This window comes from Cyphellophora attinorum (genome assembly GCF_001299255.1).
Source record: "Cyphellophora attinorum strain CBS 131958 chromosome Unknown Contig14, whole genome shotgun sequence".
NCBI classification, from domain to species: domain Eukaryota; kingdom Fungi; phylum Ascomycota; class Eurotiomycetes; order Chaetothyriales; family Cyphellophoraceae; genus Cyphellophora; species Cyphellophora attinorum.
Genome location: NW_017253242.1, coordinates 615,951 through 643,805, shown reverse-complemented (window position 1 = coordinate 643,805; position 27,855 = coordinate 615,951). Strand labels below are relative to the sequence as shown.

Here is a 27,855-nt window from a genome sequence, read left to right as displayed (position 1 = left end):
TCAATTCGATGATGGCTTTGCGCGTGACCTATATACTTACCTACAGTCATGCTGGAGGAACGTGCTCTGAGCACAGTGTCTCGCGATACCTCGTTCATTCAGTCAGCTGCATCATGCAGACCGAGTACGGATGCTTTCACATTGTGTCGGGATGTACCGGTGGAAGTGCGAAGCTCACAATTCCCCGCCATTTGGCCCCTTGTAAGCAAAGGGTGGAAATGCCATCGGGTAGCAAGTCAGACTCAGGCGTTAGGACATCATACAACACAGTTACGGGGATGTAAGGGTAGGTAGAATGATATATGCGAGCTCAGAATCGCCTAATGGGATGTACTAAGCATCGTGTTCCGGTAAGGGAAAGGATGAGGTTGGAATCTTGGAAGTTTATTGGTGTTTGCCTTGCGTCGGCGCTGGACGCCTCGTTTGGGTGAACACATTGCACGATGCAGGATCAATGTGATCGAACAGCGCCGGTCTCCGAGCGCGAAGCGTCGGTGGGCTTCTGCGAAAGCGGTGCAATGGTTTGGAGGATGGAGGTTGATGCAAAGCAGTGAGGATATCATTTTGTCTATATTCCGCGAAGGCCGGATTGTCCTTCTTAGGGTACTCCACAAGATCACATTTGAGCCCTCAGCAATAGGAGTACGATGATTGCGTTGAGCACGAGATCCGCATCATCTTCAGCTGCTCCCACGCTCTACGTGAGCTTCAGCAATCCCTCCAGGTTGATGGACTTCGGCCGCTCAATGGGCATGCCCAGAGCACGGTCCCATACAAGCTGCGCTAGCGGACCAAGACCTCGGCTCACACCGAATGTGACCGTATAGTAGAGAGGATCGCGGAAGCCATAGTGGTGGAACAGCACGCCCGAAGCAGAATCAACGTTGGGATGAGGATTCTTGGTCTTGCCGTGCTCGGTGAGCACACCTGGCGCGATCTCGCTGTTCGCCTTGACCAGGCGGTAGACTGGGTTTTCTGCGATGTCTTTGCGGGCATCGCCAAAGTCGATCAGGGCCTTAAAGCGAGGATCTGGTTTCCGTAGCACACCATGGCCGTATCCAGGCACGACCCGACCGGATTTGAGGGTGTTCCAGAGGTAGTCCTTCACATCTTGGTCGGAGAAATTCTCGCCGATCTTGTCTTGCATGGCGAGGATCCAGCGGAGGACTTCTTGCGCTGCCAAACCGTGCAGTGGTCCCGCTAGGCCGAGGAGGCCAGCTGAGTAGGACAGGAAGGGATCGGAGAGCGCTGAGCCAACCAGGTGGGTGGCGTGCGCGGAAACGTTGCCGCCCTCGTGGTCGCCGTGGAGGGCAAGGTAGAGGCGGAGAAGATCTTGGAAGCCTCGTTCTCCTTGCCTGGCTTGCCGAGAAGTTTGGCGAAGTTGTATGCCCAATCTTGGTCCATGTCGAGCGGCATCTCTGCTGCTTCTTTGTTGAAGATGGTGGCTGCGACTCGGGGCAGCTTCGCCAGCAGGTTGATTGAGTCGTCGAATGTAGGCTCCCAGTATTCGGCCTTGTTCAAGCCTTCAGCGTACTTCTTTGCGAACACAGATTCAGTGTTCAGGGCGGCAATTGCACAAGACAGCTGTGTCATGGGATGTACATTTTTGTCGAATGCCTTGAGCATTGAAACGACGTGTGCCGGCAGCTCAGACTTCTCGGCTAGTTCTTTTGACAGTGCTCGGACTTGCTGGGTGGATGGGACTTGGCCGGTCAACAGGAGCCAGAACATGGCCTCCGGCAGCATCTCTGTGCCGGATGTTCCCTTCGGTAGCTCTTGTTGGCAGTCCGCAATCGTCTTGCCGTGAAATCGAATGCCCTCGTCCGCGTCCAGCACCGAACCTTCCCAGACCATAGACTTGAGCGTACGCATGCCACCAATGACCTGTCCCACGGTGACATCTCCGATCTTTGTATCTGCTTTAGCCTTGACCTGCTTCAGGAGCTCACGCTTCGCAGGGATAGCCTCTCTCAGGGTGCTCTTGAGGTCTGGCTCAGCTGAGGCATATGTTCGGCGCTGAGCACGAGGTAATGACTGCTTTGGCACGCTGCGGAGTGCCCGCAGAGCGTGTTGAGGGGTTCTGGCAGGCATTGTGTACACGCGCGCGGTCGTGGGATGGGAGAGCTGTTATGCGCAAGAAGGAGGGGCTGTAGATCAGGCTCGTGCTGCGAAAGGGAAGAGAAGCAGGAAGCACGACGGACGCACGTGTGTCGAGCTCAGAAAATGTTCACTTGGACCTAGCTTCTTGGTTCCTGCAGAATGAGGTAGGTGTGATGGACATCCATCCGAATGCTGTTTCTGCTTCCCGTTCTTGCCCGCCGTCACTGAGTCTTGATCCCGAGGCATTCGGCCCCGCGGCTAACCGGCCTCATCTTCCAGGTTCCGGGGGCAAGAGCAAGAGGTCACCACCGCTCCGGCATGCTTCTCGAATGGGCTAGCCTCATGCTTCCGAAGTTCGGGCAGTTGCCTCGGAACGGATTTCTCTCCAACTGCAACAGTGGAAGCGACCACCAGCATCCATTGCGATATTAGCAAATGCTTTGCTCATGGCGGTGACACTGTGAATAGGCAAGCGCGCACTTTTCAGTCACCCTTCACTCTCATTATCAATATATTCAAGTCAGATTCATAGATCCACCAAAGCTGCTTGAGCCTGCAATAGACCTCTGCATCGATACCTTACATGCAAACATTACTGCGTTGACCTCTCTCGTCATTCCCAGACTACCTTCCGAAGCAACAACTCGTGCTAGACCTCGCAGTATCTCAGCATGCTTCGTCAGGTGCCCCGAGCACTGCGACGACCAGCCGGCCAGCTCGCTCGCTCTTCCCGATGCACACTGGCCCCTCGCCTCGCCATGACTGCCCGCTCCGCATCGACCCTCTCACCAGTCTCACCTCCAGTCTCGACTGCTCTTGCCTCAGACTCGTTCCAGCTGCTCTCGACAGCAGACAAGGCTGGTGCAGCAGAAGATGCCCTGTTCCAGCAGCAAGTCCAGGATGTGAAGTCATGGTGGGCAACAGACAGATACAAGGACATAAAGAGGCCATACTCCGCAGAGGATGTAGTGAGCAAGCGAGGTACACTGCAGCAGTCATATCCCAGCTCAATCACTGCTCGCAAGCTATGGAATCTCATTCAAGAACGTGGCTCTCAAGGCCAACCCATCCATGTCATGGGCACCATCGACCCTGTACAAATGACACAGCAAGCACCACATCAAGAGCTGCTTTACGTCTCGGGATGGACGTGCTCATCTCTGCTCACCACAACCAACGAAGTCTCCCCTGATTTTGGCGACTATCCATACAACACGGTCCCGAACGCCGTTCAGAGACTGTTCAAAGCCCAGTCAATGCATGACCGCAAGCAATTCGATGCGCGAAGGAAGATGTCCGCAGATGAGCGCGCCAATACGCCATATGTTGATTACATCAGGCCGATCGTCGCCGATGGCGATACGGGCCATGGTGGTCTGTCAGCTGTGTTGAAGCTGGCAAAGCTTTTTGCTGAGAATGGTGCTGCGGCGGTGCATTTCGAGGACCAGCTTCATGGTGGCAAAAAATGTGGCCATCTGGCTGGCAAGGTCCTCGTTCCGATTGGTGACCACATCAACCGTTTGGTGGCTGCTCGATTTCAGTGGGATATGATGGGGTCCGAAAACCTAGTCTTCGCTCGAACAGACGCCGAGAGTGGTAAGCTCATAAGCAGTGTCGTCGATGTCCGTGACCACGAATATGTCTTGGGCGTCACAGAGGAAACGGAGCCGTTGTCAGAAGTCCTGCAACAAATGGAGCTCGATGGAGCTTCTGGCGCCCAAATCGACAAGTTCGAGGCAAAGTGGGTGAAGGACCACAAGCTAGTGTCCTTCGATGAAGCTGTAGAAGCTCACATCAAGTCAGAAGGTGGCGATGCCGCTGAATATCTCGCCCAGACCACCAAAGACCGAAACATGTCGCTGACAAAGCGTCGCACTCTGTCCGCCAAGTACACGAAGAAGCCTGTGGTATGGTCCTGCGATATCCCCCGAACACGTGAGGGTCATTATCACTATCGAGCAGGCATTGCAGCCGCCACCAAACGCGCGATGGAATACGCTCCCTACGCCGAGCTTCTCTGGGTGGAGACTGGTCGTCCGCTCGTCGAACAAGCCGCCGCCTTCTCCGCAGAGATTCGTGCTGTTCATCCCAATAAGGGCTTCGTGTATAACCTGAGCCCATCCTTCAATTGGAAGAAGGAAGGCTACGATGACAAAGCCTTGAAGAGCTTCATCTGGGACCTCGCGAAGCACAAGTTCATTGTCCAGCTTGTCTCCGTGGCTGGTCTGCACACGCAAGCCACCATTACCACAGAACTGGCACGCAGGTACAAAGAAGAGGGAATGCTGGCTTATGTCGACATGATCCAGAACAAAGAGCGTGAGCTCAATATTGATGTGCTCACTCACCAGAAATGGAGTGGTGCTCCTTACATGGATGGTGTGCTTGGTGCCATTCAGAGTGGCAGCAGTGGTAGCAAGAGTATGGGTGAGGGCAACACAGAGGATGACTTCTAGTCTTGTTTGCTCATGTGTTATCGATTGTCCACGGAGATAAGCAATACACCGGCAAGTGACTTGATGTCGTCGCTGTGGCCAGCCTCGCTCGGCGACTTGTCTGCTACGACATCGAGATCCTTTGCGCCTGTCTCCTGCTGTAGGAGACTCGAGCGCCAATTCTTCCAGTCTTATGTGGCTGGATATCACTGTCTACCTCCCGAAATTTACCGTCATTGTTGTTTGTGTGCGGCTCAGTGCTATAGCGCCTGTCTTGTGTATTGGGCGTTGGTGTTGGCTGTGTCGGTGTGCTGAGCCACCTGTAGGACTTCCCAGTTCATACCCACACCCAAGTGCTCTATATTAACAGCTACGTCTCAGGCAGGTCCACTAGTTAACTGGTAACTAACGCCGAGCCTGCCGAGCCAACAAAATGTCACAATCAAACAATGCCGAGAAAGCGGTTGAGCGTCAACGCTCAATCTCAAGCTCCACTGCTGCCAACACTGCCGAAACATCACTGAAGGCTGAAGTCTACAAGCTCAAAGAAGAGGTTGAAGGCGACAACGGCCGATCGATCGAGGAGCGCGCCACTCCTCTACAGAAGTTGCGCAACATCTTCGACAACATTGTCCTTAATTATTCTCCCTGCGAAGAACGCGACAAAGTTCTCGTCGAGATTGCGAACATTCTACTTGACCTAGGCGACGTCAAATTCGTTGACAAGCGCAAGAACGAAGCCAACGAACTTCGCATGCTTCCGGATCGCGCACTCTCCATCGAAACCGACGAAAGCGATCACGAGTCAGAAGCCAACATCATCGACTCGATCGACCAGTCTGCAGCTGAGCTAGAAGAGTCAATCGACGAATCTGCCGCTGACACGGAGGCTTCTACCGAAATCATGGTAGTCGAAGATCGCAGCACCAAGTCTACCACCAAGGTTGCCTCTCCCGGCATCAAGTCTGAAGACTACGAGGGGCCCTTCCCTACCGAGTTTCCTGGCTGCTTCAAGTGGGAAGGTCGCTGGTGGTTGCCGCCTTTCGGTCCAGGTCACCCTGTCTCTAATCAAATCAATCCTGGCAACCCTCCCTACGGCTACGGCTACATTGCCTCTCCCAATGGCACCTCGTTCCAACCCTTCAGTCGTGAAGCCGCACTCGAAGAGCACTTCCGTCGATTTCCGATCCAAGACTCCGAGAAGTTGCTTGAAGCCTACAGAAACAAACATCAGCAACATCTCACTCCATTCGACCATGGTGATGACACCGATGACAAGGTCCTGGTCTGCAATTGCCTCACCTACCCTGACGATCGTCAGTACATCCAGTGCGATAACACCTACCACTGTCTGAAGCAATTCTATCATCCTGAATGTCTCGGCATGCCAGCTCACCTCATCCCCACCAATGAAGACAAATGGTTCTGTCCGGAATGCCTGCGTGAAGGCCGCGGCGGCGCAAAAGATATTGCTAAGATGGTCGGTTTCTACGCCAGATACACCTTCAACAAAGTCGTCGCCGATCCCAATCCCGAACGCTACATCAAGCCGTGGACCGCTGATGCTCTCAAATCCGCCAGACCTGAAGTTCTCCGCGACCTTGGTCTATCCACTTTCGAAGAAGCCAAGAACACCCTACTCGAACGCTCCGCTCAGAAAGTCGGCCGTCCAGTCCCGTCCACCCCTACCCAAGCCATCCCCATGGTCGTCAACGGTACTGTCGTCAAGCAGCCAAACAAGTTCTCCTGGACTACTGAGGAAGACCTGATCCTCGTCGAAGTCATGCGCGAGCTCTACAACGAAGGCCTCGTCGGTCAGCCCCTGTGGGATCAATGCGAAATCCGTCTCAAAGCTCGAGGCTGCGATCGTGTCATGGGCGCTGCTCGCAATCGTTGGATGCGTGGTCTGCGCGAGGAGTACAACCTGGACGAGCGCCGCAAGAAGAATGCCAATAAGATGACGACTGCGATTCAGGTTGGCAAGTCTGAACGTGATCCGGAATCGGTCAAGAAGAACAATGCTAGATACACTGTGTCACGCAAGGCTGAAGCTCCGGCTGGTCATGTGCAGGCTCGTGCTGCAGCTGCTGCGGCTACTGGTGCCAATGCTGTCGCTGTCGGACGTCCTCCTATGTCTGCTCCACCCCGTATCTCGGCCTACGGTAGAGGTTCTCAGCAGGATGCTCTCGGCCTCAACGATATGTACCTTGGTCGCGGCTATTCCGATGATGATGGTAGCGAGACGATGGAATGGAGGTGGACGTCGATGATGTTGAGATGGGCGACGATGAGTATGATGGAGGCAACGCTGCCATCATGGGCAGTCCGACTGTTGCTGTTCGTCGTCGCAGTGAGCGTCGTCGTGCCTAGACTTCCGGTCCAGGCGGCCTCCAGAGGGCAAATAGCATGGGTTGCAATTTGTTGGCTAGTGGTGATGGATAATGGTTGGCGATGGCTGGAGAATCGGCCTGGGGAGGCCTCTGGGAAGATTCGCTGTCTGAAATCGGGATTGTCGCTGACATTTGGCAAAATGCCACCAGGAGGCCTCCCTGCCAGCAAGACAGGATACCAACACGAAGATAGGATCCGATAATGCAAATGAAAATTGTCAAAATCTGACACGAAAATGCTGGGTACAGAGTCCTCCCGAGCGAAGTTTTGAGATGTGCGACTTCACCATCAATGGCTTCAACTCGATTTGCGTTCTGCGCTATCTTCTGGTATCGACAAGTGCCTTACGTGTCATGTGCATTCGAACTGAGACAAGATGCAGACTTAGCAACTCCCTGACTCTCTGGGGTCCAAAACCCATTGCTGTGCCACTGCTGCTGTTCGTCTAGCTTTACTGCAGCTGCGCAAGCCACAGCTTTCTCGAGCTCCCACAATCTGCTCTCCTGGACCCATGACGGTCATTCTTGATGTTCGCTTCGACCACTTCAAATCTACCACCTCGGCACGTCCCCACCAAATCCGCCCTCCGTTCCAGCAGCCCACGGCGGTGTGATCTTTCTGCCTTCGTTAGCCTGACTTTGACCTCCATGACCACCCTGACCATGATTGTTGCGACCTTGCTCATATGTAGCAGGCATACTAATCTTCTCTGGAACCCTCAGCCGTCCTGCAGAGCCGTTGTAGCCCGGTCTCAGGATGTTAGGAACGGCAGGGACAGGAGGTGCTGAGGCCTGACGCTTGACTTGTTGTGCTCTGCCTGCATTGGCAGAAGAAGCAGAGGTGATCGAGGAGCCGTCTGCTGTTGCTGGGCGGGAGGAGTATGGCTGATAGGTAGTAGGTGCGCTGACGGTGGTCACAGTGGAAGGGTTACGCTCAAGCACTGGCGGTGCAGTAGGGGTTCTCTCCGGCCAAGTCGGTCGAGCTGGGAAGTGGTCGTGTTGAGGGAACGCAGCTTGGAGTGGTGATGGATGAGCCATCTCTTGTGGTTGAGGGACCGGCTTTCGATTGATGGCAGTGTTCTGCTGCGCATAGAATCGTTGGACTGCCGGCGGATACTGATGCTCTGTACTGCTGAGCTCGGAGACGGCGCTCTGTGGCGGTGCTTCGTAGACGTTGCGGCGAGCATCGCTATACGGCTCTGCCATGGCTGAGGGGAGTTCTGTGCCCGGTGGTGGACTCGGGTCGCTGTAGGGACCAGGTAGGTCATCTTTGGGATTGTCGGAATCTTTGCGGTTTTTTCTGCAGCAGCGGTAGCGGATGAGAAGGAAGATGGCCAGAGCGATGATGAGTCCGCCAGCGACGGGACCAGCAATCCATGCGAGTTTCGTGTTGGATGTCGGAGCATTGTCGGTGCCGCTAGGAGGCAGTGTGCTGTTGGACGAAGGTGTAGGTGCGGTTGTGGTGGTGGAAGTGACAATGGCCGGGCCGGACGCCGACGTGGGATTGCCTGCTGATGAGGTGCTCTCCGAAGACGAAGGGGTGGGCGTTGTCGATGCATCTCCGGACTCTGAAGTCTGCGACGAGGATGATTCGGAGGATGAGGTGGCAGAGGTGGTGTCTGACGAGTCGGTAGACGAGGTGGACGAGCTGTCGGACGAAGACTCGGTCGATGATGTGGCCGAGGATATTGACGAGCTTGACCTCGAGGTACTCTGGCTCTGCGAGCTCCGCTTACCCGTCATTACACTGACCGAGACGGAGGTGAATATGGATGTGACAGTGGCCATGTTTGTCGTAGTGGTACCTTCTGATTTGATTGTCTTGATCGTCGTCGTCCGAGTGAGAGTGCAATTGTCGTCATCGGAACCTGAAGAGCAGGCTTCAGCCATGACAGGAGCGCCGATGTCTGTGGAAGGAGAGGATGAGTGAGAGGCCGCATTGATGTTTGCCAGCACAGAGGTGGAAGTCATTGTTGCGTTTGCTGTGTCTACTTCAATGACTGTGACCATGCTGCGATGGCCGAAGTTACTGGTCTGATTCATTGTGGACTCGAGAGGATCAGCCATGGCGAAGTCGCGGTCTGTCGGTGTGTTCCATTGACAACAAGGTAAGTATCGATCGAGCCTTGGAGGACGCTTTCAAGATAGAGGATGTCACAGTGTACGGAGTCGGACAGACATCGACATACAGTCACGGCTACCTGAAAAGGGTAGAACAGGGTCATTAAGAAGAGGCAAGTGCAGGTGACACGAGGCAACCGTTTGCCTCTCTTCTGCCAAGTCCGTGGAAGGTGCGATGGTACATGAACGTGAAGCCACGCCTTCGAAAACCGGGTTTCTGCCCATCCTGCTCCCCATGTTGTTCATCAAGTCCTATTTCATTGGTCTCTGAATATAATATACTTGGTCGATACCTCTCACTGCCCAGCTGTGGGTGTTCGCTTGATCCCACGAGGCTGTACGCATCAGGGGCGAGGCTGAGCCCGGCAAACTCTGTCATGACATTTTAACCAAGCTTTCGTCGTGTCGTGTAGTGTAGTGGACAGAGCAGTTTTCAAGATAGAGACGTTCATAGGAAGTCATCGTAGTCGATACATACTACAAGGGCTTCCTTTGGAATGACCAAAGAACATTACAGGTTCATGAGAGCAATTACACGCGCATCGACACAGAAATCGTTCACGCAAGTGGCCTGCGAGATGCTCAGATAAGCCCCATAAGCCGCGACTTCGAGCTCCTGCCAGCTTCATGCTATGCTCTGAGACCACATTATTCTCGAGGCTGTCGTCAACAGCGGCGAGACGGTGAAAGTGCGCCAGAGGACCACCAAAGGAACCCACTGTGGGGTCGACCGGAGTCGCGAGGGGAGGAAGGCGCGCAGACACTGACGATTGCTCAGTGCCTACAAGGGCGCGGATATCGAACGCTCGAGGACTATAGGGCATGCCGCACGGGGTGCAGGACGACGATGACGCTGAGTGGAGATCTCATGGTATCTAAGCTGAACTGACTGCTTTCATGCCGGTCATTATGGGATGGTATTTACATTTTTTTCCGGACGTTGTTGCCTCCGACCGTACTTGAGCGACTGCGTAGACGCATCCCGACCACATTATCATTGGTCTGTGACTTCTCTTCCATCAACCAAACAAGGTAACAACGGCTGCTAGGAAGACCAGCACCGCAAAGGAACTCTCCTGGTACGCCATCGGCACGCTCGAGGCTGCGTAGGCAGCATTGATGCTAGCGTTCGAGGTGCCGGTACTCTGCACGAATCCACCTGTTCCAGCAACAGTGACCACCTGAGTGCTGGTGGTAGGCGGTGACTCCGTAGCGGCGGCAGGTCCAGCAGTTGCATTGGCGGTTGGGAGAGGGAAGTTTGGTGTCATCGACGTATTGGGAGTATTGGCGGTAATGGTGTAGGCCCAGTCGCTGTCAGGAAGGGTGGCTGTCGGATCTTGAGTCTCGTTGCGAGTGGCTGATCCTGGTCAGTATTCTTCTTCTCATGTCATATTAGCTTACGGCAGAAGATATCCTGGGTGTAGTCTATGATGGCCTTCCTCGTCTCGACACTCTCTGCAACACAACCGTCCACATGTTTCTCCGGGACACCGTTGGCGACACAAGCGGTCAGGTCGATCCTCCAGCCTTCGAAGTTACAAGCGCAGGTGATGTTGCTTGGCTTGCATGAGAACGGAGTAGATGTATCTGAAGTAGCGAACCCGAAGCAGCCAACCTAGTAATATCAGCATGTGTTCTGCTGTCAGCAAATGCTGTGACCTACAGCGCACTCAGGAAGATCGTCCCAGGTCGTGATGTCCACAGCGGAGCAGATTGAGGAGGTAAATACAACGAGAGCCAGCAGACCGAGACGGAAGCCGGAAAACTTCATTGTGGCGAGAAAGATAGTCAGGAGTGATGCAGTGACACACGCTGACTGCGAAGACGCTTTGGCATTGGACTTCGCGGTCGTTCGAGTGAAATGATACCGGTGGAAGATGGATGTTGCCTGTATCGAGGCTCGAAGTGCTGCTGAAAGTCTGGCAGCAGGAGGTGGAGTCAATTTGATCGCGGTTGCCTTGTGCCGCACGGAGTGAAGGAAGGCGCGGTCTTATTCCTTGGTCACACTTCACTTGAGGAAACCACAGCAACGACAACAACGAGCATTCGTGTCGAAACCCATTCTTGCGAGATCTCCCTTTGATTCCCAACTGATGTCACGTTGCACAATCCGGCAGAATCGCAAACACTTCTTTGTGTAGTCTTCAATGCAGGCAGCCGTCTGCAGTCATCATTTGAGCTTCTCGCGTAATTTTGTGGCTGCTGCATCAAGTTCTCTGGCTATGGCTCTCTCCTTTGAATGTTCCCTCGGCCAGGAGATGATCTGGCCACGGCATTGAATACCCTCTGTGATAACAATAGTATTAAACCGCTGGGCGAGCATTACCTAGGAACTACGAATGACTGCTTCCACCGTCAGCATTAATTACCATCTTCAGGTCTAGTAACTTTGGACCCTGCTTGAAGCTGCCAGAACTTGCACCGCTTGTTCGAGGTGGGATCCGTACGTATATCAATCGATTCCCATATTGTACCGAATCTAACCATGGTCGCGTGGTTGCCCTGTGGAGGAAAATAAAAGTCTACACCAGGGCTTGGGTCGCCGGTTGCTGCAAACGAAATCAGGCACCGTTCGAACATGGACCCGGCATCCTGATTCTGCGAAGCATGCGAGGTGTTCGAGTACAGTCTGATGCCCAGGTTTTTCGTACCTAGATCGTCGCTGAGTTCGAAAGCGTACGTCCGGTTACCGAAAGCCTTGTTGATATAGTTGGTATTGCAGAGTGTGTAGACCTCCGCAGCAATAAGCGAGTCGCGATCCGTGTCGTCGAGCCCGTCAGATTCTGATGGATAGAGCTCTTCGAGGGGAGCAACCGTGTCCAGCGTTTGGTAGAGGAAGAGCTCAATGGCACCATTGCCATGATGACGCATAGGCATGATTGCCACACCTTCGGTATCGGTATGACCAACCATGATATCGAGATTCCTAGCATGCTTGCCCTCGCTCAATAGAGTGCCCGGAAAATCCGGCACAAGGTCAGAGTCGATCCGTGGACCGAACTCGTGGTTTGCGTATGCCGCATTCCAGACTTGATACCATGCAGCACGCATGATGGCCGAAGAGTCGAGCCGGCGCGCTTCCTCAAAGGACTGGACGCCCAAGTAGTTCAGAAAGAGGTCGGACTGTTTCTCGCGACCCTCGTCGGGTGCCCTTCGTGGTACAAAAGCCGGGCTTATAATGACTGCTCGCTGGAATGAGACCGCCTGGTCACCGCCAAAGGCTGTGATTTGGTGTTCGATCGATCCACCTGCACTGGTCAGAGCTCAAATACACATCATGATATGTTCGGACACTCACCCCCGGCACCCTGCCCGAATAGCGTAACTCGTTGATTATCGCCACCAAACAGATGAATATTCTTGTTCACCCATTCGATGGCCAGCCGCTGGTCCCGAAGAGCCGCATTTGGGATACCTCCTTCGCCCTCCAGACGAGGACCCGCCAGCCATCCAAGAGGGCCAAGTCTGTAATTGATGCTGACGAGGATGATGGGCTCGATAAGCATGAGTTCCTTTGCTAGGCTTTCTATGTCTTCGGAGTGTTTGGAGCCTTGCACATAGTCACCGTCATGGATCCTGTTTGTGGTCAGCAAAACATGGTTGCAAATGCCCAAAATGGTTGGGCCCTCACCAAATCAGGACGGGCGCAGCAACTTTCTCAAGCCCGTGACGTTTGTACTGGTTATGGGAACATCTCTCATCTGAAGGCTGGAAGACACCGCAGGGGACATGAATGTCGAGAAAGAGACAGTCCTCAGTCTCAGATTCGTGCGGTGAGTACTGGTGATAAGGTGCCTGGTTGGCATACCAATTTTCGGCTTGATCCCAGTCGAACTCCCGCTCGTGGTAACCGTCGAGATGCACAAAATCAAACAAGTCTTGCTGGACTCTCTTCCGGGCATACTCCGCCTGTGGACAGATTCTCTGAGTGAGGCCGGACTCGGTGTGGTTGCTCGAACCCGTTGCAGGAACAGGGGCTTTGAACCTCAGGTCGTCCACAGGTGGCATGGCATAGCGAATGTTGCGAAAATGATACGACACCCCGCTCTGGCGAGGAGTCAGTAGGAGCAGCTCGACTGCGGAATAACTTACTCCTTCACTAGGGTGCCCCTCGTGAATTTCATAACCAAGGTCGACCGTCACCACGGGTAGTTCGCTCGTGCCCTGTAGTGACAGGACAAGAAGGCTAAACATCGCCAGGAGGAACAGATACGCTGCAGACAGCATAATGAGTGATGCGAGTGTTTGATTTGGCGTTTGATGTCAAGGTGGCTTGCCACGTCTAAGGAGTGAGCTGTGATGGAGCAGTGAGCTGTGATGGAAATACTGAGCTGTGATGGAAACAGTGAGTTGTGATGGAAACGATTGGTGGCAGGCTGATCCTGCAGAAAGAGCTTGGCCGCGTACTCGATACAAGAGCTAACGCTGCAAGGTATAATCGCGTCCAAGATGTGGTCGACGGGTGTGAAAGGTGAGAGCAAGCTAGATCAGAAGGTCGTGAGCAGAGTCAGGCGTGACTGCCTTGAAAACAGCTTGCGCGCGATGTCCAGGGCAGGCGCGATGCTCACGGCAGACGCGAACAACATTGACGGCTCTGCCTCGCACAACCATCACTTCGAGCATTTTGCAGACGATACAGCTATCGTGAGTGCCGACGAGCTGTGTCAACATGGAGGACTTTGCCTCCAAGCGTGACCAGGCGCGCGGTGCAACCAGATTCATGGGCTGGCATTGTGGGGTCGACAACATAAGATTCGACTACCTTGAACGAAATGCTTCCATCGCATGAACTGGCAGACCACCCGTGCGATTCCAGTAGACCAAGCCGGCGGCCAGCAAACCATACCTAGGTATGCGCCTGGGAAAGGTGCAGTGTCAGTCAACGCAATGCTGTTACGACCGTGCAGAGTGTCGCGTGGGGTAGTCACAGAGAGGGTAAAGCGTATGCAAGGAGATAACGCCCGATGCGTTGCCGCAATCGAGTATGCCGCTTGAGTTGGCGCGTGTAGAAAATTGCATTCAATTCGCAGGCATAACAATTGCAGCAGTAAGGTATGCACGTACTAGGTAGGCGAGACGTCGACGCGATCGTGATCGTCGTGCCTGATGTGCCGAGGAATGCCTCGTCATCCGGCGCAAGGCTTCGATCTCGGTGCACGCGGTGTCCACCACTATGCTCTCTCTGATCATGAAGAGTCATTGTAACGGTGAGCTCCATTGAGCTCCAACACTCCGCTGGAATCACGAGAGGTACTTTGGACAGGGAGTGGTGAAAGTGCCGCACGGTCAAAGCAAGATTGCCACCTGTGCCAACACTTCGAGAACCGACAACTCGGAACAACCAATATATTTGACAGGCTGAGCGAGGACGGTTCTGTTCTCGCGTATACCGCATAACACATGGACGGCGGCGCGAAGGAACTGTGAGCCACTCACTGGTACGGATCGCGATCCGCTTGATCTTGCTGCTGTTGGGAACTTAGCATGGCTACCATGGCACGCCCAGGTCCCGGCCTGGGCATAGCTCAACAACTCCGCAAACCGACATCCATCTTCGACAACAATGGCGGCCAGGCTCACGACCGGAAACCGCCCGCCAACGTCTACCAAGCCAAAGTCCGCATCGCGCACAAGTACAACATTCTCGGCTTCATCTCCAGTGGCACTTATGGGCGGGTTTACCAGGCCGAAGCCCGCCAGAAGGACCCCTCCACACCCACCACCGCCAAAGAGCTCTACGCGATCAAGAAATTCAAGCCCGAAAAGGAAGGCGATAACATCCAATACACTGGCCTCTCGCAATCCGCCATACGAGAAATGGCACTATGCACCGAACTCTCCCACCCGAACGTCGTCCACCTCGCCGAGATCATCCTCGAAGATAAATGCGTATTCATGGTCTTCGAATACTGCGAGCACGACCTCCTCCAGATCATCCACCACCATACCCAGCCCACCCGCCGACCTATCCCGGCCTCCATGATCAAGTCCATCCTCTTCCAACTCCTCAACGGCCTCTACTACCTCCACCAAAACTGGGTCATCCACCGGGACCTCAAACCCGCCAACATTATGGTCACCTCCACGGGCCACGTCCGCATCGGCGACCTCGGCCTGGCCCGACTCTTCCACAAACCCCTCTCCTCACTCTACACCGGCGATAAAGTCGTCGTCACGATCTGGTACCGCTCACCCGACCTCCTCCTCGGCGCCCGCCACTACACACCCGCAATCGACATGTGGGCCGTCGGCTGCATCTTCGCCGAGCTCCTGTCCCTAAGACCCATCTTTAAAGGAGAGGAAACCAAAATGGACAGCAAGAAAACCGTCCCCTTCCAACGCAACCAAATGTCCAAGATCGTCGAGATCCTCGGCATGCCCCGCCGCGACCATTGGAAAGGCCTGGTCGACATGCCAGAATACCCCCAACTACAATCCCTCCTAATGGGCCGCGGCACAATGCACTCTTCCCTGAGCTCCACCTCCTCCCTCTACCCAACCTCCGCCTCCGCCCTGAACCGCACAAACAGCACCTCTTCCCTACACTCCCACTCCCACACCTACTCCCAACCCTCCAACACCGCCAGCACATCCAACCTCGAAACATGGTACAACAACTGCCTCCGCTCCACCACCTCCACCGCCCCCTTCCAACCCAACCCCCAAACCCACAAACCCGCCTCTACCACCCCATCCCCCACCTCCCCCGGCCCCCTTGGCCTCGCCCTCCTCGCGGTGGCTCTTCGACTACGACCCCGAGAAACGCCTCACCGCCAACCACGCCCTCCACCACGAGTACTTCAAGTGTACTGATCCCGACAACGAGAATTTCGGGGAGGTGTGGGTGAGTAATAATTGCTTTGAGGGGTTGGAGGAGCGGTATCCGGCGAGGAGGGTTAGTTATGAAAGTACGGATATTGGGACTGCTGGTGGAGGCGGTGGTGGTGGGGGTCTGCTGGGTGGGGGGATCAAGAGGGGTTTGGAAGATAGTGGAGTGGGCGGGATTAACAAGAGGAGGTGATGGGTACAGGGTGCGCTGGGTTGTGGTGTGGCTGTGTGGAAGGATCGTGACATGGCTTTGCCTAGCTTGTGAGGAGCACGCGTAGCATTGTGCTGAAGTACCAGGACTTGACGATCGGAATGATTGCATGGCATAGCGTTATGTAGGACAGCACAGTACAGCACAGTGAATTGATGATTTCTTGACGATGAGTTGACGTCTCTGGCAATGACAGGAGCTGGCTTCGAGTCATGCAAACCATAGTGACTACTGCTTAGGCGCGTCAGTGAAGCGATCATTTCGGCTTGTGTCGGATCTCCTCTGGGGTGCTAAAGTATAAGTATCTTGCCGGCCCACTGCTTCCCTCCTTCTTGCCTTCTCTCAACAAACCTCAGCAAGTCGATTTCTATTGCCATGCCTCGATAGCAGTACCCGCCAGTGGCTGCTATGTGGCGGGACGAGCCAATCTGATGATGCTGTGAAGGTACACCACCTTCGAGAACGGGACTGGGGTACGATCGCGGCCGTCGTCCTTGTTATGTCAATGTTGTGGTTCTCGCAGCTTCCTGGGGACCCTAGCAATGACTTAGTACTGGGTGGTGTCGCTTCACGACCAGAAGTGGTATTTCGCGGCCGAGTAGCCATCCATAAGTTTCGGTCTACAAAAAAGAAGGTAAACGAGACGATGCGCAGTGGTGGCTGTGATCCTGTCCAATAAGCAAGTCGGACGCAGGCAGGGTGTGGCTTAGGATTCTTGAACACGACTCATGTTGCATTCAAAATCGGCTCTGATGTAGCAAAAGTCTGAGTTGCTGTGACCATACTGTGTTGGCTGAGCTAGTGTTGTTTGGCTCTTAATGACAACTCTTCGACTGCGAAGCCCTTTCCGGCTGGCAAAATCGCAAGCTTCCATCGTGAATCCCTTCCTTGGGTCTTCCACCTCAGCGCAAGCTACTGTGCCGGTTCAAGCGGTCCATCACTGCTCAAACGCCAGCTCAGGATATGTCGCCAGCAGAGTCACATCTCGTGGCGAACTCAGCGCGTCCGTCACTCAAATATTCTCGTCCCACGCACATTGGTTGGCAGAGCTTTCTAAGCCTTCTGGCCACCGGCGCCACCAGCAGCGGCCTGGTTGGGGTTGACCTTCTTTCCATCCTTGTTGAACCGAATCCTCGGGGGAGGGGCACGATTGCGGCGTCCTTCTCGGGAGCGGACACGCACGATCTTGCCGTGGATGGCGCAGGAGACGCAGTATTGTAGCTTGAGATACATCTTGGGGACGGCGTAGTCGGTGAAGACGGAGGCATCGGAGATATCACCTTTTCAATATCAGCTTTTGTGTCTTGGAGCAGGATGAAGGCAAAGTATACGAATAGCGGCTGACTCGACCATGTTGCGGATAGTGAATCTCTTGATGGCCTTGTCCTTGGGTGTGCATCTCGAGCAGTTTGAGCATCTGATGGGCTTGACGTGGCCGCGGCCTTTCTTGTTGCGTCCGCTGTTCAATTGTTAGCATTGTGTCTAGTCGCAGCCGCCAAACGCCGGGTTATTGGCAGGCCGTGTTCACGTACTTGGACGCTCGCTTCTTGACCATGATTGCGGTAGTAGAGACGGCTGACTTCTGCGATGGTACACAGAAGTCGATATCTCAATTGAGGACGGGACGAGTGGTGGATGGAGATAAGGTCGTCTGGGTGCGCAGTCTGAGGTTCGCAGTTGCTGTCAAGTATGCCAAGATTTTTGCCAATGTGCGAGGAAAGTTGCCCGACACGTGACTGCACGACCAAGATCGAGCTAGCTTAGATCCGGCCTAGCATCAAGTGACGGAAAACATGCCGACTCTTGCCGAAGATAAACATTCACCTAGCAACCACCAGCGCACGGCACCTCCACAGACATCAGGAAACTCTCTTTGACGCGCTTTCCCCTGACGCAGTCTACACGGTCGCACTTGCATTCTACTGTAGGACAGTACAGCGGAGTGAAGCTCTGGTGAAGCACTGCAGCAGCCAATAATTATGTCTCACATCAGTGGTACTGTCCGCGGGACACCGCAGAGACGAGGTCAGGTCCCATTCGAGAACAGCCCCTCCAACATACCTGTGCCCCGTCCGAAACTCGAGAACACTCCGGTAGGAGGTCATAGTGAGATGTCGGCGACCTCGACCATGTCGACTAGTCGTCAAAAGCAGAGCAAACGAGATGAGGTAGGCATTTAGATCCTGGCTACGTGCTGGAGTACTGATAGACACAGGCCATCCGAAGAAAAATGGAGGCCGACCTCTCAAAGAAGACTCGCACCACCGGTCGCGCTCGACATACCCGCAAAGCACCACCAGGTACTGTCCTAGCCTTGAAGCCCAGCCAGGCCCTTCAGATCAAACCCAATACCACCGTCGCCGAAGCTGCACAACTGATGGCCGCCAAGCGCGAAGACTGTGTCCTAGTCACCGACGATGACGATCGCATTGCCGGTATTTTTACAGCCAAAGATCTCGCCTTCCGTGTGGTTGGTGCTGGTATCAAAGCCCGAGAAGTCACCATCGAGCAGATCATGACCAAGAACCCGCTGTGCGCACGAACAGACACAAGCGCAACAGATGCCCTCGACCTGATGGTGCGGAAAGGATTCAGACATTTGCCCGTCATGGACGAGAACCAGGACATCTCAGGCATCTTGGACATCACGAAGTGTTTCTATGATGCCATGGAGAAGCTGGAGCGAGCATACAGCTCATCTCGCAAATTGTATGATGCTTTGGAAGGTGTTCAGTCAGAACTCGGTGCAAGCCAGCCTCAGCAAATCATACAATACGTCGAAGCACTGCGATCGAAGATGTCGGGGCCTACCTTGGAGTCCGTGCTCAATGGCCTGCCACCGACCACCGTTTCCGTTCGCACGTCGGTCAAGGAAGCTGCACAACAGATGAAAGAAAACCACACCACCGCTGTACTGGTCCAAGATCAAGGTTCTATCACAGGCATCTTCACGTCCAAGGACGTCGTTCTGCGAGTCATCGCACCTGGTCTTGATCCTGCAACATGTAGTGTTGTCCGGGTGATGACACCACATCCCGACTTTGCACCCACCGATATGAGCATTCAGGCAGCTCTTCGCAAGATGCACGGCAAGTGACCCAAAATTTCGTCTTCAAACTATGCTAATTCCTTCTAGATGGCCACTATTTGAACCTTCCAGTCATGAATGAGACCGGCGAGATCGTAGGAATGGTCGACGTGCTCAAGCTCACCTACGCAACACTCGAGCAAATCAATACCATGGCAACAGGAGACTCAGAAGGTCCAGCGTGGAACAAATTCTGGATGTCAATGGACAACGCCGATTCAGAGTCAATGATGTCTGGTGAAGGTAGCCACCGTCCCACCACACCAGGCCACCGATCCATGCTCGAGTCCGAACCCGCCCGCCCCACCGTCGAACGCGGCGACAGCGTCATGCCGCATGACTCAGCTTCCCACCGTGGTGATGACGCCCATTCCGAAGTCCTCCCATCTCCTGGTCTCCCTACCGAGAACACAGAGGAAACGCCCTTCCCTTTCAAATTCAAAGCCCCCAGCGGCCGCGTCCACCGCATCCAAGTCGTCGCCGCAAATGGCATCGCCGAGCTCACCGACAATGTCACCTCCAAACTTGGCGCAGAGATTGACGCTGTTGGCGGCGAGGTTATTGTCACGGACGGCCGTCTTGGAAAAGAAGGATTTGCGCTCAGCTACATGGACAACGAAGGGGACACCGTATCCATCACCACCGACCAGGATCTTGTTGACGCAATCACTCTTGCACGACAGGGCAAACGCGACAAGGTTGATCTATTCGTGCACGACCCGGCGCAGCCACCACTCAGCGCAACCGTCGATCCGAGGCCGCAACTACCACCACACCCACCCACGCCGCCGGAGTCGGTACTGAAGGAAGCTGAAGAGGACGTTTCACGTGAGCACTCGCGTGTACGGACAAGGAAGGCTACCGCGCACCAGCAAGAGGAGCAGTTGATACAAGGCGTGCCAAACGATCTATTACTGCCTGGTGCTATTGTCACGCTGGCAGTTGTGATTGTGGGCGTGTTTGCTATCAGTCGGGCTACTTCGAAATGAGTGGTGGGATGACTTTCTACTGGTTGCTAGCAGAGGAGGCGGAGGAGTATGATACCCATGAATGCGCTGTGACCATATTTCTGTCCGGTACGGTGGTTTGGAAGCCTTACCGCAAGCCTAGCGTACTTTTTAATCGATCCAAATTCAGCTCCGGGCAGCTTCTTTGACAGCGCCTTAAATCTCGCGAGCGATTGACCATCGGTCTGGACGCCCACACTTCCAATGACCTGGGCTATAGAATGAAATGGTGAAACGGAAGGAGGCACGATCCGGCACCTGCCCGATCAAGATCAAGGCCGCATGCCTGGGTTTTGTGTGCCGCCGTAGCATATCTGAAGTCACCGAACTTTAATTCAAAGAAATTGGGAAAGTTGATCGCCCTACGATTGTAAACGCGTCCGATCACACCCCAGGATATTCCTACAGCAGTACCTCTGCAGCGACTTTAACGCCATCAAACATATTGACAGTCACAGTCGTCGATAGAGTGTCATTGAATATTCGCGACCTTGCTGTGTATTTCTGCGCGGTCCCGCTGCCTGACCCCGCCTCCATTCACGCGGCAGTCGCTCCCACCAGAACTCCGGCACGATGTCGATGCTCCCTGCCGATGTGCAGGGAGCGCTCACTCACCTCCTGCAAAACTTGCAAAGTGGAGATAATGCAGTTAGATCAGGTGCAGAGAACGAGCTCAATAACGAGTGGTTCACCAATCGTCCCGATGTCCTCCTCATGGGCCTCGCGGAACAGATCCAGTCAGGCCAAGACATACAGGTATGTCGCTAGAGGTGGGTGTCGAAGGCTCTACTGACAATTACAGACACGGTCATTTGCTGCTATCCTATTCCGACGGCAATCGTCCAAGACCAAGAAGGGCGCAGATGGGCACTCTCGAGAACTCTTCCTCGCCCTAAGTGCCGATGCACGCACAGCCATCCGGTCTAAACTCCTCGAGTGCCTCGCAAGCGAACAGATCAATCATGTCAGGAACAAGATCGGTGATGCCATCGCTGAAATTGCGCGTCAATACACAGACAGAGGCGAGAGCTGGGTCGAGCTGTTGAACGCCCTCTTTCAAGCCAGCCAGTCCGGTGACCACGGTCTGCGAGAATGCGCGTTCAGGATATTCTCGACTACGCCCAAGATCATCGAGAAGCAGCATGAGAGCGCTGTGCAAGAAGTCTTCGGCAAAGGTCTGAAAGATTCGAGCATCGAGGTTCGGCTGGCTGCTGTCGAGGCCTTCGCGTCTTTCTTCGCCAGTATCTCCAAGAAGAACCAGACGAAATACTACTCCTTGATCCCTGAGATCCTGAACATTCTACCGCCGTTGAAGGAGACGGGCGACCAGGAGAATCTTTCAAAGGCATTCATCTCGCTTATTGAGCTGGCTGAGAGTGCCCCGAAGATGTTTAAGAACCTGTTCAACAACGTCGTCAAATTCAGTATCTCTGTCATCCAGGACAAGGAGATGAGTGATCAGACAAGGCAGAATGCACTCGAGTTGATGGCCACATTTGCGGAATTTGCGCCCGCCATGGCCAAGAAAGACCCGAATTTCACAAGCGACATGGTCACACAGTGCTTGAGTCTGATGACTGACATCGGCGCTGATGACGATGATGCCACTGAGTGGAACTCACAAGAAGATCTCGATATGGAGGACAGCGATCTCAACCATGTCGCAGGTGAACAGTGTATGGATCGACTTGCAAACAAGCTTGGTGGACAGATCATGCTGCCGGCGACTTTCACTTGGCTTCCTAGAATGATTCACTCATCAGCATGGAGAGATCGGCACGCTGCTCTTATGGCTATTTCTGCAATCTCAGAGGGCTGTCGCGACCTAATGATCGGTGAGCTCGACAAGGTATTGGAGCTGGTCGTTCCTACACTAAAGGACCCTCATCCACGAGTTCGATTCGCGGGCTGCAATGCTCTGGGTCAAATGAGCACAGACTTCGCCGGCCCAATGCAAGAAAAGTACCACCAAGTCGTCCTGTCGAGTATCATACCTGTCCTGCAGTCACCCGAACCTCGCGTACAGGCTCATGCTGCAGCAGCGCTGGTCAACTTCTGCGAAGAAGCAGAAAAAGCCATCCTGGAGCCGTACTTGGACTCATTGCTCAACAACCTGCTGCAACTGCTCCAGTCGCCGAAGCGATACGTCCAGGAACAAGCATTGTCCACAATTGCTACGATCGCAGATTCTGCTGAGAGCGCCTTTGTCACATACTACGACGGTCTAATGCCGCTACTGTTCAACGTGCTGCGATCTGAGCAGTCGAAAGAATATCGCCTGTTGCGTGCTAAAGCTATGGAGTGTGCGACTCTTATTGCGCTGGCCGTAGGCAAAGACAAGATGGGACAAGATGCCGTTGGACTGGTCGAGACCCTCGGCATAATACAGCAAGGCATTACAGATGACGACGATCCGCAGGCACAATATCTCCTCCACTGTTGGGGACGCATGTGCAGAGTTCTCGGTTCAGATTTTGTACCCTACTTAGGTGGTGTCATGCCGCCATTGCTGGAGCTGGCCAAAGCCAAGGCCGATATTCAACTCCTCGAGAACGACGACGATCAGATCGAAGATGAAGGCTGGGAGCTTGTCCCCCTCAAAGGCAAAGTCATCGGCATCAAGACACAGACCCTTGAGGACAAGAACACAGCGATTGAGTTAATCACCATCTATGCTCAAATCCTTGAGGCTGCCTTTGCACCCTACGTTGCCAACATTGCAGAAGAGATCGCTCTTCCCTCATTAGCATTCTTCTTCCACGACCCAGTCCGAGTCGCAGCAGCCAAGCTCATCCCTCAGCTTCTCAACTCCATCAAGAAAGCTTACGGCGATCAATCACAAGAGCTGATGCAGCTGTGGGCGCGATGTGCGGACAAGGAGATCGAGATCCTATCAGCCGAGCCAGCGATCGAGACACTCGCAGAAATGTTCCAATGCTTCTACGAATCGATCGAGGTCGTTGGCAAGAACTGCCTGACTGCAGAACATATGACCAAATTCATCGACTCAACACAAGACACCTTGAAAGAGTACCAAAAACGCGTCCTCGAGCGCGCAGAAGAGCGCGCCGATGCCGCCACACAAGGAGCCGAGGAAGAAGACGACAGCATGTCGATGCAATACGCTATGGAAGACGACCAAACCCTCCTCTCAGACATGAACAAGGCCTTCCACACCATCTTCAAGAACATGGGCGCCAATTTCCTGCCTGCCTGGGAGCGACTCATGCCATTCTACGATGGTTTTATCACCAGCACCGCTGACCCCACCCAGCGGCAATGGGCGACATGTATCTTCGACGACGTTCTCGAATTCTGCGGTCCTCAATCCTGGAACTATAGTTCCCATATCATGCAGCCGCTGATCAACGGCATGCAAGACTCCAACGCCGCAAACCGGCAGGCTGCAGCCTATGGCGTCGGTATTGCCGCACAGAAAGGTGGCGAGCAGTGGTCAGAATTCGTCGCACACGCCGTGGACACTCTCTTCCAGGTGACACAAGTGAACAATGCACGAGGCGAGGACGAAGTGTTCGCGACCGAGAATGCTTGTGCCGCCATCGCAAAAATCCTCCATTTCAACAACACCAAGGTCCAAAACGCACAGTCCGTTGTCGAGCGCTGGATCGACACGTTACCCATCACCAACGACGAAGAGGCTGCGCCGTATGCATACAGTTTTCTGTGCGAGCTGATTGATACGTGAGTCCATACCCAAGAGTCCTCCTAGCCAACCAACCACTAACAGCGCCCAGATCAAATCCAGCAATCCCACCCCGCGCCTCTCAAATCTTCACACAAATCGTCCTGGCCCTTGAAGCCGAAACGCTACAAGGCCAGACAGCGCGCAAAGTCGCCGAGGCCGCGAAGAAACTCGTCTCGCAGAACCCGAGTGCCATCAATGCCGATGCAGTCTTGTCGAATCTGACGCCCGAGGGACAGGCGACAGTGAAGTCGTATTTCGAGTAGAGCTCGCCGGATGGTACGCGTGAGTATTGGCGGGGGAGGATCCCTAAGTGGCAGTGGGTGCCTGATGGGTTGGATCTAGTAGTCGAGTTGATGCGGAATGTGCTCCGGCAGCAGATGGCGGAGCTGGGTGCATGATGCTCTGGATGTAGGTGCGGACGAAGCGGTATACCCAGATTTATATAGACAAGGAATCGATCGAGTGAAGCAGATCTACTCATGAGAACCGAGCATTGAGTCAGGAAACCGAAGGCCTGCCTATGCCCAATGCTACCACATAAAGTTGCATCCCTCTTTGAAGCAACACGTCAGTTCCACTCATCCTCCCTAACCTTCTTCGCCAATTCCGCATTCCCAGCATAGTCCACCCGCACATCAACCAGACTGACGCCCTCAAACGCAAGCGCCTCCTTCATGACCGACTCAAGCTCACTCACATCCTCAACCCTATAGCCCCTCGCGCCAAAACTCTCAGCAAACTTCACAAAATCCACCCCTCCCAGCTTCACCCCCGAGCTTCTTCCATACTTCATCTCCTCCTGGAACTCCACCATATTGAAGGCCTCGTCGTTCCAGATGAAATGTGTGATATTGCATTTCTGCTGCACCGCGGTACTCAGTTCTTGGGAGGAGAACATGAACCCGCCGTCGCCGCTCAAGCTGACTACTTTTTCGGAGCAGGGTGGATTTTGTGCCAAGGAGGCAGCGATGGCCCAGGGAAGGCCGACGCCGAGAGTTTGCTGGCCATTGGAGCAGAGCAAGCGGCGGGGCTCGTAGGCGAAGAAGAAGCGCATCATGTAGATGTATACCGTGCCGACGTCGACGGTGACGGTTGTGGTTGGCGAGACAAGTTTTTGCAGTCGTTGGACAAAGAGGAGTGGATGAACTTTGCCCGAGGTAGCTTTGAGTTCGGGGCGGGAGAGCAGGATGTCTGCTCAGTGCGGAGAGATTTCAGGAAGTCGGTTGAGGTGTTGTCTGGTATGGAAGAGAGGTGGTTGGTGATGTACTTGATGTTTTCGACTATGCTCCCAAGGAGTTCGGTGGTGGGGTGGTAATATTGACCGTAGTCGGAGGCGGTGTAGTCGATGTGGACGATGTTGAGGCTGCCGGACGGGTTCCAGACGTTGGCGTCGTATTCAACAGGGTCGTAGCCGACGGCGAGGACGAGATCAGATTTGGCAAGCAGTTTGTCGCCGGCTTGGTTGTGGAACAGGCCAATGCGGCCGTAGAAGAGGCGTTCTGCGAGGTCCTGCGAGACAGCGCCGGCGGCTTGAAAGGTCTCAACTGTTGGTAAGGGAAACTTTTTGAGGAGGGCTCGGACTGCATCAACCACTAGAGGCGATGAAGCACGCATGCCCAGGTAGATGACAGGAAATTTGGCTTTCTCGAGCATCGAGATGACGGAGTCGATGGCTTGGGGTGGTGCCGGTCCATAACGCGGCGGTGCGAAGGCTTCGGTCGGAAAGGGAAGGATCTTAGACTTCTCCTTGGAGACATCCATAGGTATCGAGACGACGGTAGCACCTTTCGGGGATGTGTTCGCTGTCCGAAACGATGAGAGAATGATCTCGGCGGCTTGGTCTGCGACGTCCATATTGGTGGCAGACTTGGCTGTGGGACCTAAGATCTCGAGAGCTTTCATGCTCTGGTGTGTCCGCTTGGTGTTCAACAACCGAGGAACGGAACCAATAAGAGCAACCACAGGATCGCCTTCTGTCGTGGCAGTGACAAGACCAGTGGCAAGATTCGATGCTCCCGGACCGGAAGTGGCAATGCAGACGCCTGGTACGCCTGTGATGCGACCTGTTCCTGCTGCCATCATGGCTGCATTCTGCTCATGTCGACAGACGATGAGCTTGATCTCAGGGTGGTCCGACAAGCAGTCGAAAATGGCATCGATTTTGGCACCTGGGACGCCAAAAACGGTGCGGACTCCTGCCTTGTACAAGCTGTTGACAATGATTTGTGCTACCTCATCTTCTGCCATGGTTTCGGTTCTTTTGTAGCAATGTGGTCGTGTCTATCGATCCTGAACCGTGCTTGTTGTTTTGGGCCAAGATTACACTGTACAGCACACTCCAGTAGGCGGTGTTTGTGAGGCTTTACCCAGGTGAACGGCGGCAGCGACAGCGTCGAAAACAGTACAAGACGACTAGCTCACCGACTCGTGCCTGCCAGAATGAGGGCCTATCACACTCTAAGGGGAGGCCTGATTGTCTTTGTCACTGAGTAGGGAAAGAACATTCAACATTTATGTAACATGAGTAAGGGCTTTCCCGAAAGAGCTTGCATGTGCTTTCCGTTCTTCTAGGATGACGTCTTGGCCAATTCGTACCTGCATACCCGCAACCTTCCGAGAGATGTTGGGGAGGCGCCGTCGATCGAAGCTGCATCTTAGGTACTGTCCGAGGACACGAGTGTCATTTAAGGCAGGAGCAGGGTCTGAGAAGTGCGCGATCTGTGGTTGACTACACAGAAGTCCGCTCAAGCAACCAACACAAGACCGATCGTTGCCTCGTTGCCAAGGTTTGATTGCCTTGTTCAGTGACGATCACGACGGACTCTTCCTGCGGAGCGGCTCACATATCCATACAACAGGCAAGTTTCCGGCAGCGCCATAGCCACGAAGGTATTATTCTACACCACCGCAACCAAGGCCACCAACCCCACCGACTATCTTTTGATCCGTTCACTACCATCGTCAAACAAGAACCCCTAGTGCCGTCCAATACTCGTCTCTGGCACACGACTCGCCCTGCCTATCTTCCCTCGGCGACTTCCGGCCCCCACCATAACCACCAACATGGCCGCAACCAAAATCCCCCCAAACCACATCTACCAATACTCCCTAGTCAACGCCCTCATGGCCGGCGTATCCTCATCCGGCATCACCACCACCACCCTCCTCCAAAAGGGCAACCACGGCCTGGGCACTTTCGTCCGCATGGACGGCGAGCTCCTGCTCCTCGATGACACGGTCTACCAACTCCAATCACACGGCAAGATCCGGAAGGCCTCGCCGGACGACCAGATCCCCTACGCCGTTGCGACACATTTTGTGCCCGAACACACCCTGCATGTGAAGCTAGAGCACAAGGATTCCGTGGACAAGGTACTAGCAGAAGTGAACCCAAACGCGGAGAATTTGTTCATGGCATACCGCATCACCGGCAAATTCAGCCACAACAAATGCCGCACTGTCAAGGGCCAGGAGTACGACAATCAGCCGCTCTCGGAACTAGGCAAGACGCAATTCATGGCTGAGTATACCGACGTGGAAGGCACGGTGGTTGGTTTCCGGAGTCCGAAGGCATGGCAGGGGTTCTTTGTGGCGGGGGAGCATCTGCATTTCATCAGTCATGATAGGACGTTCGGGGGACATGTGTTGGAGCTGGAGGCGACGGAGGAGGTCAAGTTTGAGGTGGGCACGATTAGTAATGTGCATATTGAGCTGCCGACGAGTAAGGCGTTTAACGAGGCGGAGATGGTCACTGATGATGCGGGTTTGAAGAGTGTCGAGGGCTGAAGAGGTCTGGAGGTCGGAGAATGTTGGAAGAAGTAGGGAACAGAAGGAGTGAACGATGTTAGTATATTGTATGATTGCTGACCCTACGTTCTCAGTGGACTGTGAATAGATCCAGTGACACCGCCAATGTTACAATCGCTATGCAAGTGAACTTTGTAAAGTGTGCGTCGTGAATCGTGGTCG

General features: G+C 54.2%; 13 protein-coding genes across 13 annotated transcripts; 7 read left to right on the top strand and 6 right to left on the bottom strand.

Moving 5' to 3' along the window:
- Window positions 1-697: 697 nt before the first annotated feature.
- On the bottom strand, window positions 698-2,091 carry AB675_3499 (2-methylcitrate synthase, mitochondrial; the record flags this gene model as incomplete). Its single annotated transcript, XM_018143553.1, has 2 exons — window positions 698-1,176; window positions 1,230-2,091. The coding sequence occupies 2 exons, from the start codon at window positions 2,089-2,091 to the stop codon at window positions 698-700; spliced, it is 1,341 nt and encodes a 446-aa protein (XP_017999617.1).
- Window positions 2,092-2,858: 767 nt separating this feature from the next.
- Window positions 2,859-4,556, top strand: AB675_3498 (Methylisocitrate lyase, mitochondrial; the record flags this gene model as incomplete). Its single annotated transcript, XM_018143552.1, has 1 exon — window positions 2,859-4,556. One exon carries the CDS (start codon window positions 2,859-2,861, stop codon window positions 4,554-4,556), a length of 1,698 nt encoding a protein of 565 aa, XP_017999658.1.
- Window positions 4,557-4,968: 412 nt separating this feature from the next.
- AB675_3497 (uncharacterized protein) lies at window positions 4,969-7,128 on the top strand (the record flags this gene model as incomplete). The annotated part of the gene is made up of 1 exon (XM_018143551.1): window positions 4,969-7,128. One exon carries the CDS (start codon window positions 4,969-4,971, stop codon window positions 7,126-7,128), a length of 2,160 nt encoding a protein of 719 aa, XP_017999743.1.
- Window positions 7,129-7,477: 349 nt separating this feature from the next.
- On the bottom strand, window positions 7,478-8,992 carry AB675_3496 (uncharacterized protein; the record flags this gene model as incomplete). Its single annotated transcript, XM_018143550.1, has 1 exon — window positions 7,478-8,992. One exon carries the CDS (start codon window positions 8,990-8,992, stop codon window positions 7,478-7,480), a length of 1,515 nt encoding a protein of 504 aa, XP_017999783.1.
- A 1,073-nt stretch (window positions 8,993-10,065) lies between these two features.
- On the bottom strand, window positions 10,066-10,817 carry AB675_3495 (uncharacterized protein; the record flags this gene model as incomplete). The annotated part of the gene is made up of 3 exons (XM_018143549.1): window positions 10,066-10,403; window positions 10,448-10,661; window positions 10,710-10,817. 3 exons carry the CDS (start codon window positions 10,815-10,817, stop codon window positions 10,066-10,068), a joined length of 660 nt encoding a protein of 219 aa, XP_017999491.1.
- A 590-nt stretch (window positions 10,818-11,407) lies between these two features.
- Window positions 11,408-13,273, bottom strand: AB675_3494 (Lipase 2; the record flags this gene model as incomplete). The annotated part of the gene is made up of 4 exons (XM_018143548.1): window positions 11,408-12,294; window positions 12,345-12,622; window positions 12,678-13,093; window positions 13,139-13,273. 4 exons carry the CDS (start codon window positions 13,271-13,273, stop codon window positions 11,408-11,410), a joined length of 1,716 nt encoding a protein of 571 aa, XP_017999534.1.
- Window positions 13,274-14,539: 1,266 nt separating this feature from the next.
- On the top strand, window positions 14,540-16,067 carry AB675_3493 (Serine/threonine-protein kinase ssn3; the record flags this gene model as incomplete). The annotated part of the gene is made up of 2 exons (XM_018143547.1): window positions 14,540-15,781; window positions 15,807-16,067. The coding sequence occupies 2 exons, from the start codon at window positions 14,540-14,542 to the stop codon at window positions 16,065-16,067; spliced, it is 1,503 nt and encodes a 500-aa protein (XP_017999530.1).
- Window positions 16,068-17,138: 1,071 nt separating this feature from the next.
- Window positions 17,139-17,640, bottom strand: AB675_3492 (40S ribosomal protein S26E; the record flags this gene model as incomplete). The annotated part of the gene is made up of 3 exons (XM_018143546.1): window positions 17,139-17,365; window positions 17,417-17,544; window positions 17,618-17,640. The coding sequence occupies 3 exons, from the start codon at window positions 17,638-17,640 to the stop codon at window positions 17,139-17,141; spliced, it is 378 nt and encodes a 125-aa protein (XP_017999576.1).
- Window positions 17,641-18,064: 424 nt separating this feature from the next.
- Window positions 18,065-19,182, top strand: AB675_3491 (uncharacterized protein; the record flags this gene model as incomplete). The annotated part of the gene is made up of 2 exons (XM_018143545.1): window positions 18,065-18,253; window positions 18,301-19,182. The coding sequence occupies 2 exons, from the start codon at window positions 18,065-18,067 to the stop codon at window positions 19,180-19,182; spliced, it is 1,071 nt and encodes a 356-aa protein (XP_017999655.1).
- Window positions 19,183-19,247: 65 nt separating this feature from the next.
- On the top strand, window positions 19,248-20,162 carry AB675_3490 (uncharacterized protein; the record flags this gene model as incomplete). The annotated part of the gene is made up of 1 exon (XM_018143544.1): window positions 19,248-20,162. The coding sequence occupies one exon, from the start codon at window positions 19,248-19,250 to the stop codon at window positions 20,160-20,162; it is 915 nt and encodes a 304-aa protein (XP_017999661.1).
- Window positions 20,163-20,753: 591 nt separating this feature from the next.
- Window positions 20,754-24,149, top strand: AB675_3489 (Importin subunit beta-3; the record flags this gene model as incomplete). Its single annotated transcript, XM_018143542.1, has 3 exons — window positions 20,754-20,936; window positions 20,983-23,882; window positions 23,936-24,149. The coding sequence occupies 3 exons, from the start codon at window positions 20,754-20,756 to the stop codon at window positions 24,147-24,149; spliced, it is 3,297 nt and encodes a 1,098-aa protein (XP_017999792.1).
- A 305-nt stretch (window positions 24,150-24,454) lies between these two features.
- AB675_3488 (Acetolactate synthase) lies at window positions 24,455-26,133 on the bottom strand (the record flags this gene model as incomplete). The annotated part of the gene is made up of 2 exons (XM_018143541.1): window positions 24,455-25,077; window positions 25,209-26,133. The coding sequence occupies 2 exons, from the start codon at window positions 26,131-26,133 to the stop codon at window positions 24,455-24,457; spliced, it is 1,548 nt and encodes a 515-aa protein (XP_017999585.1).
- Window positions 26,134-26,949: 816 nt separating this feature from the next.
- Window positions 26,950-27,672, top strand: AB675_3487 (Alpha-acetolactate decarboxylase; the record flags this gene model as incomplete). Its single annotated transcript, XM_018143540.1, has 1 exon — window positions 26,950-27,672. The coding sequence occupies one exon, from the start codon at window positions 26,950-26,952 to the stop codon at window positions 27,670-27,672; it is 723 nt and encodes a 240-aa protein (XP_017999711.1).
- Between the last annotated feature and the right edge of the window lie 183 nt (window positions 27,673-27,855).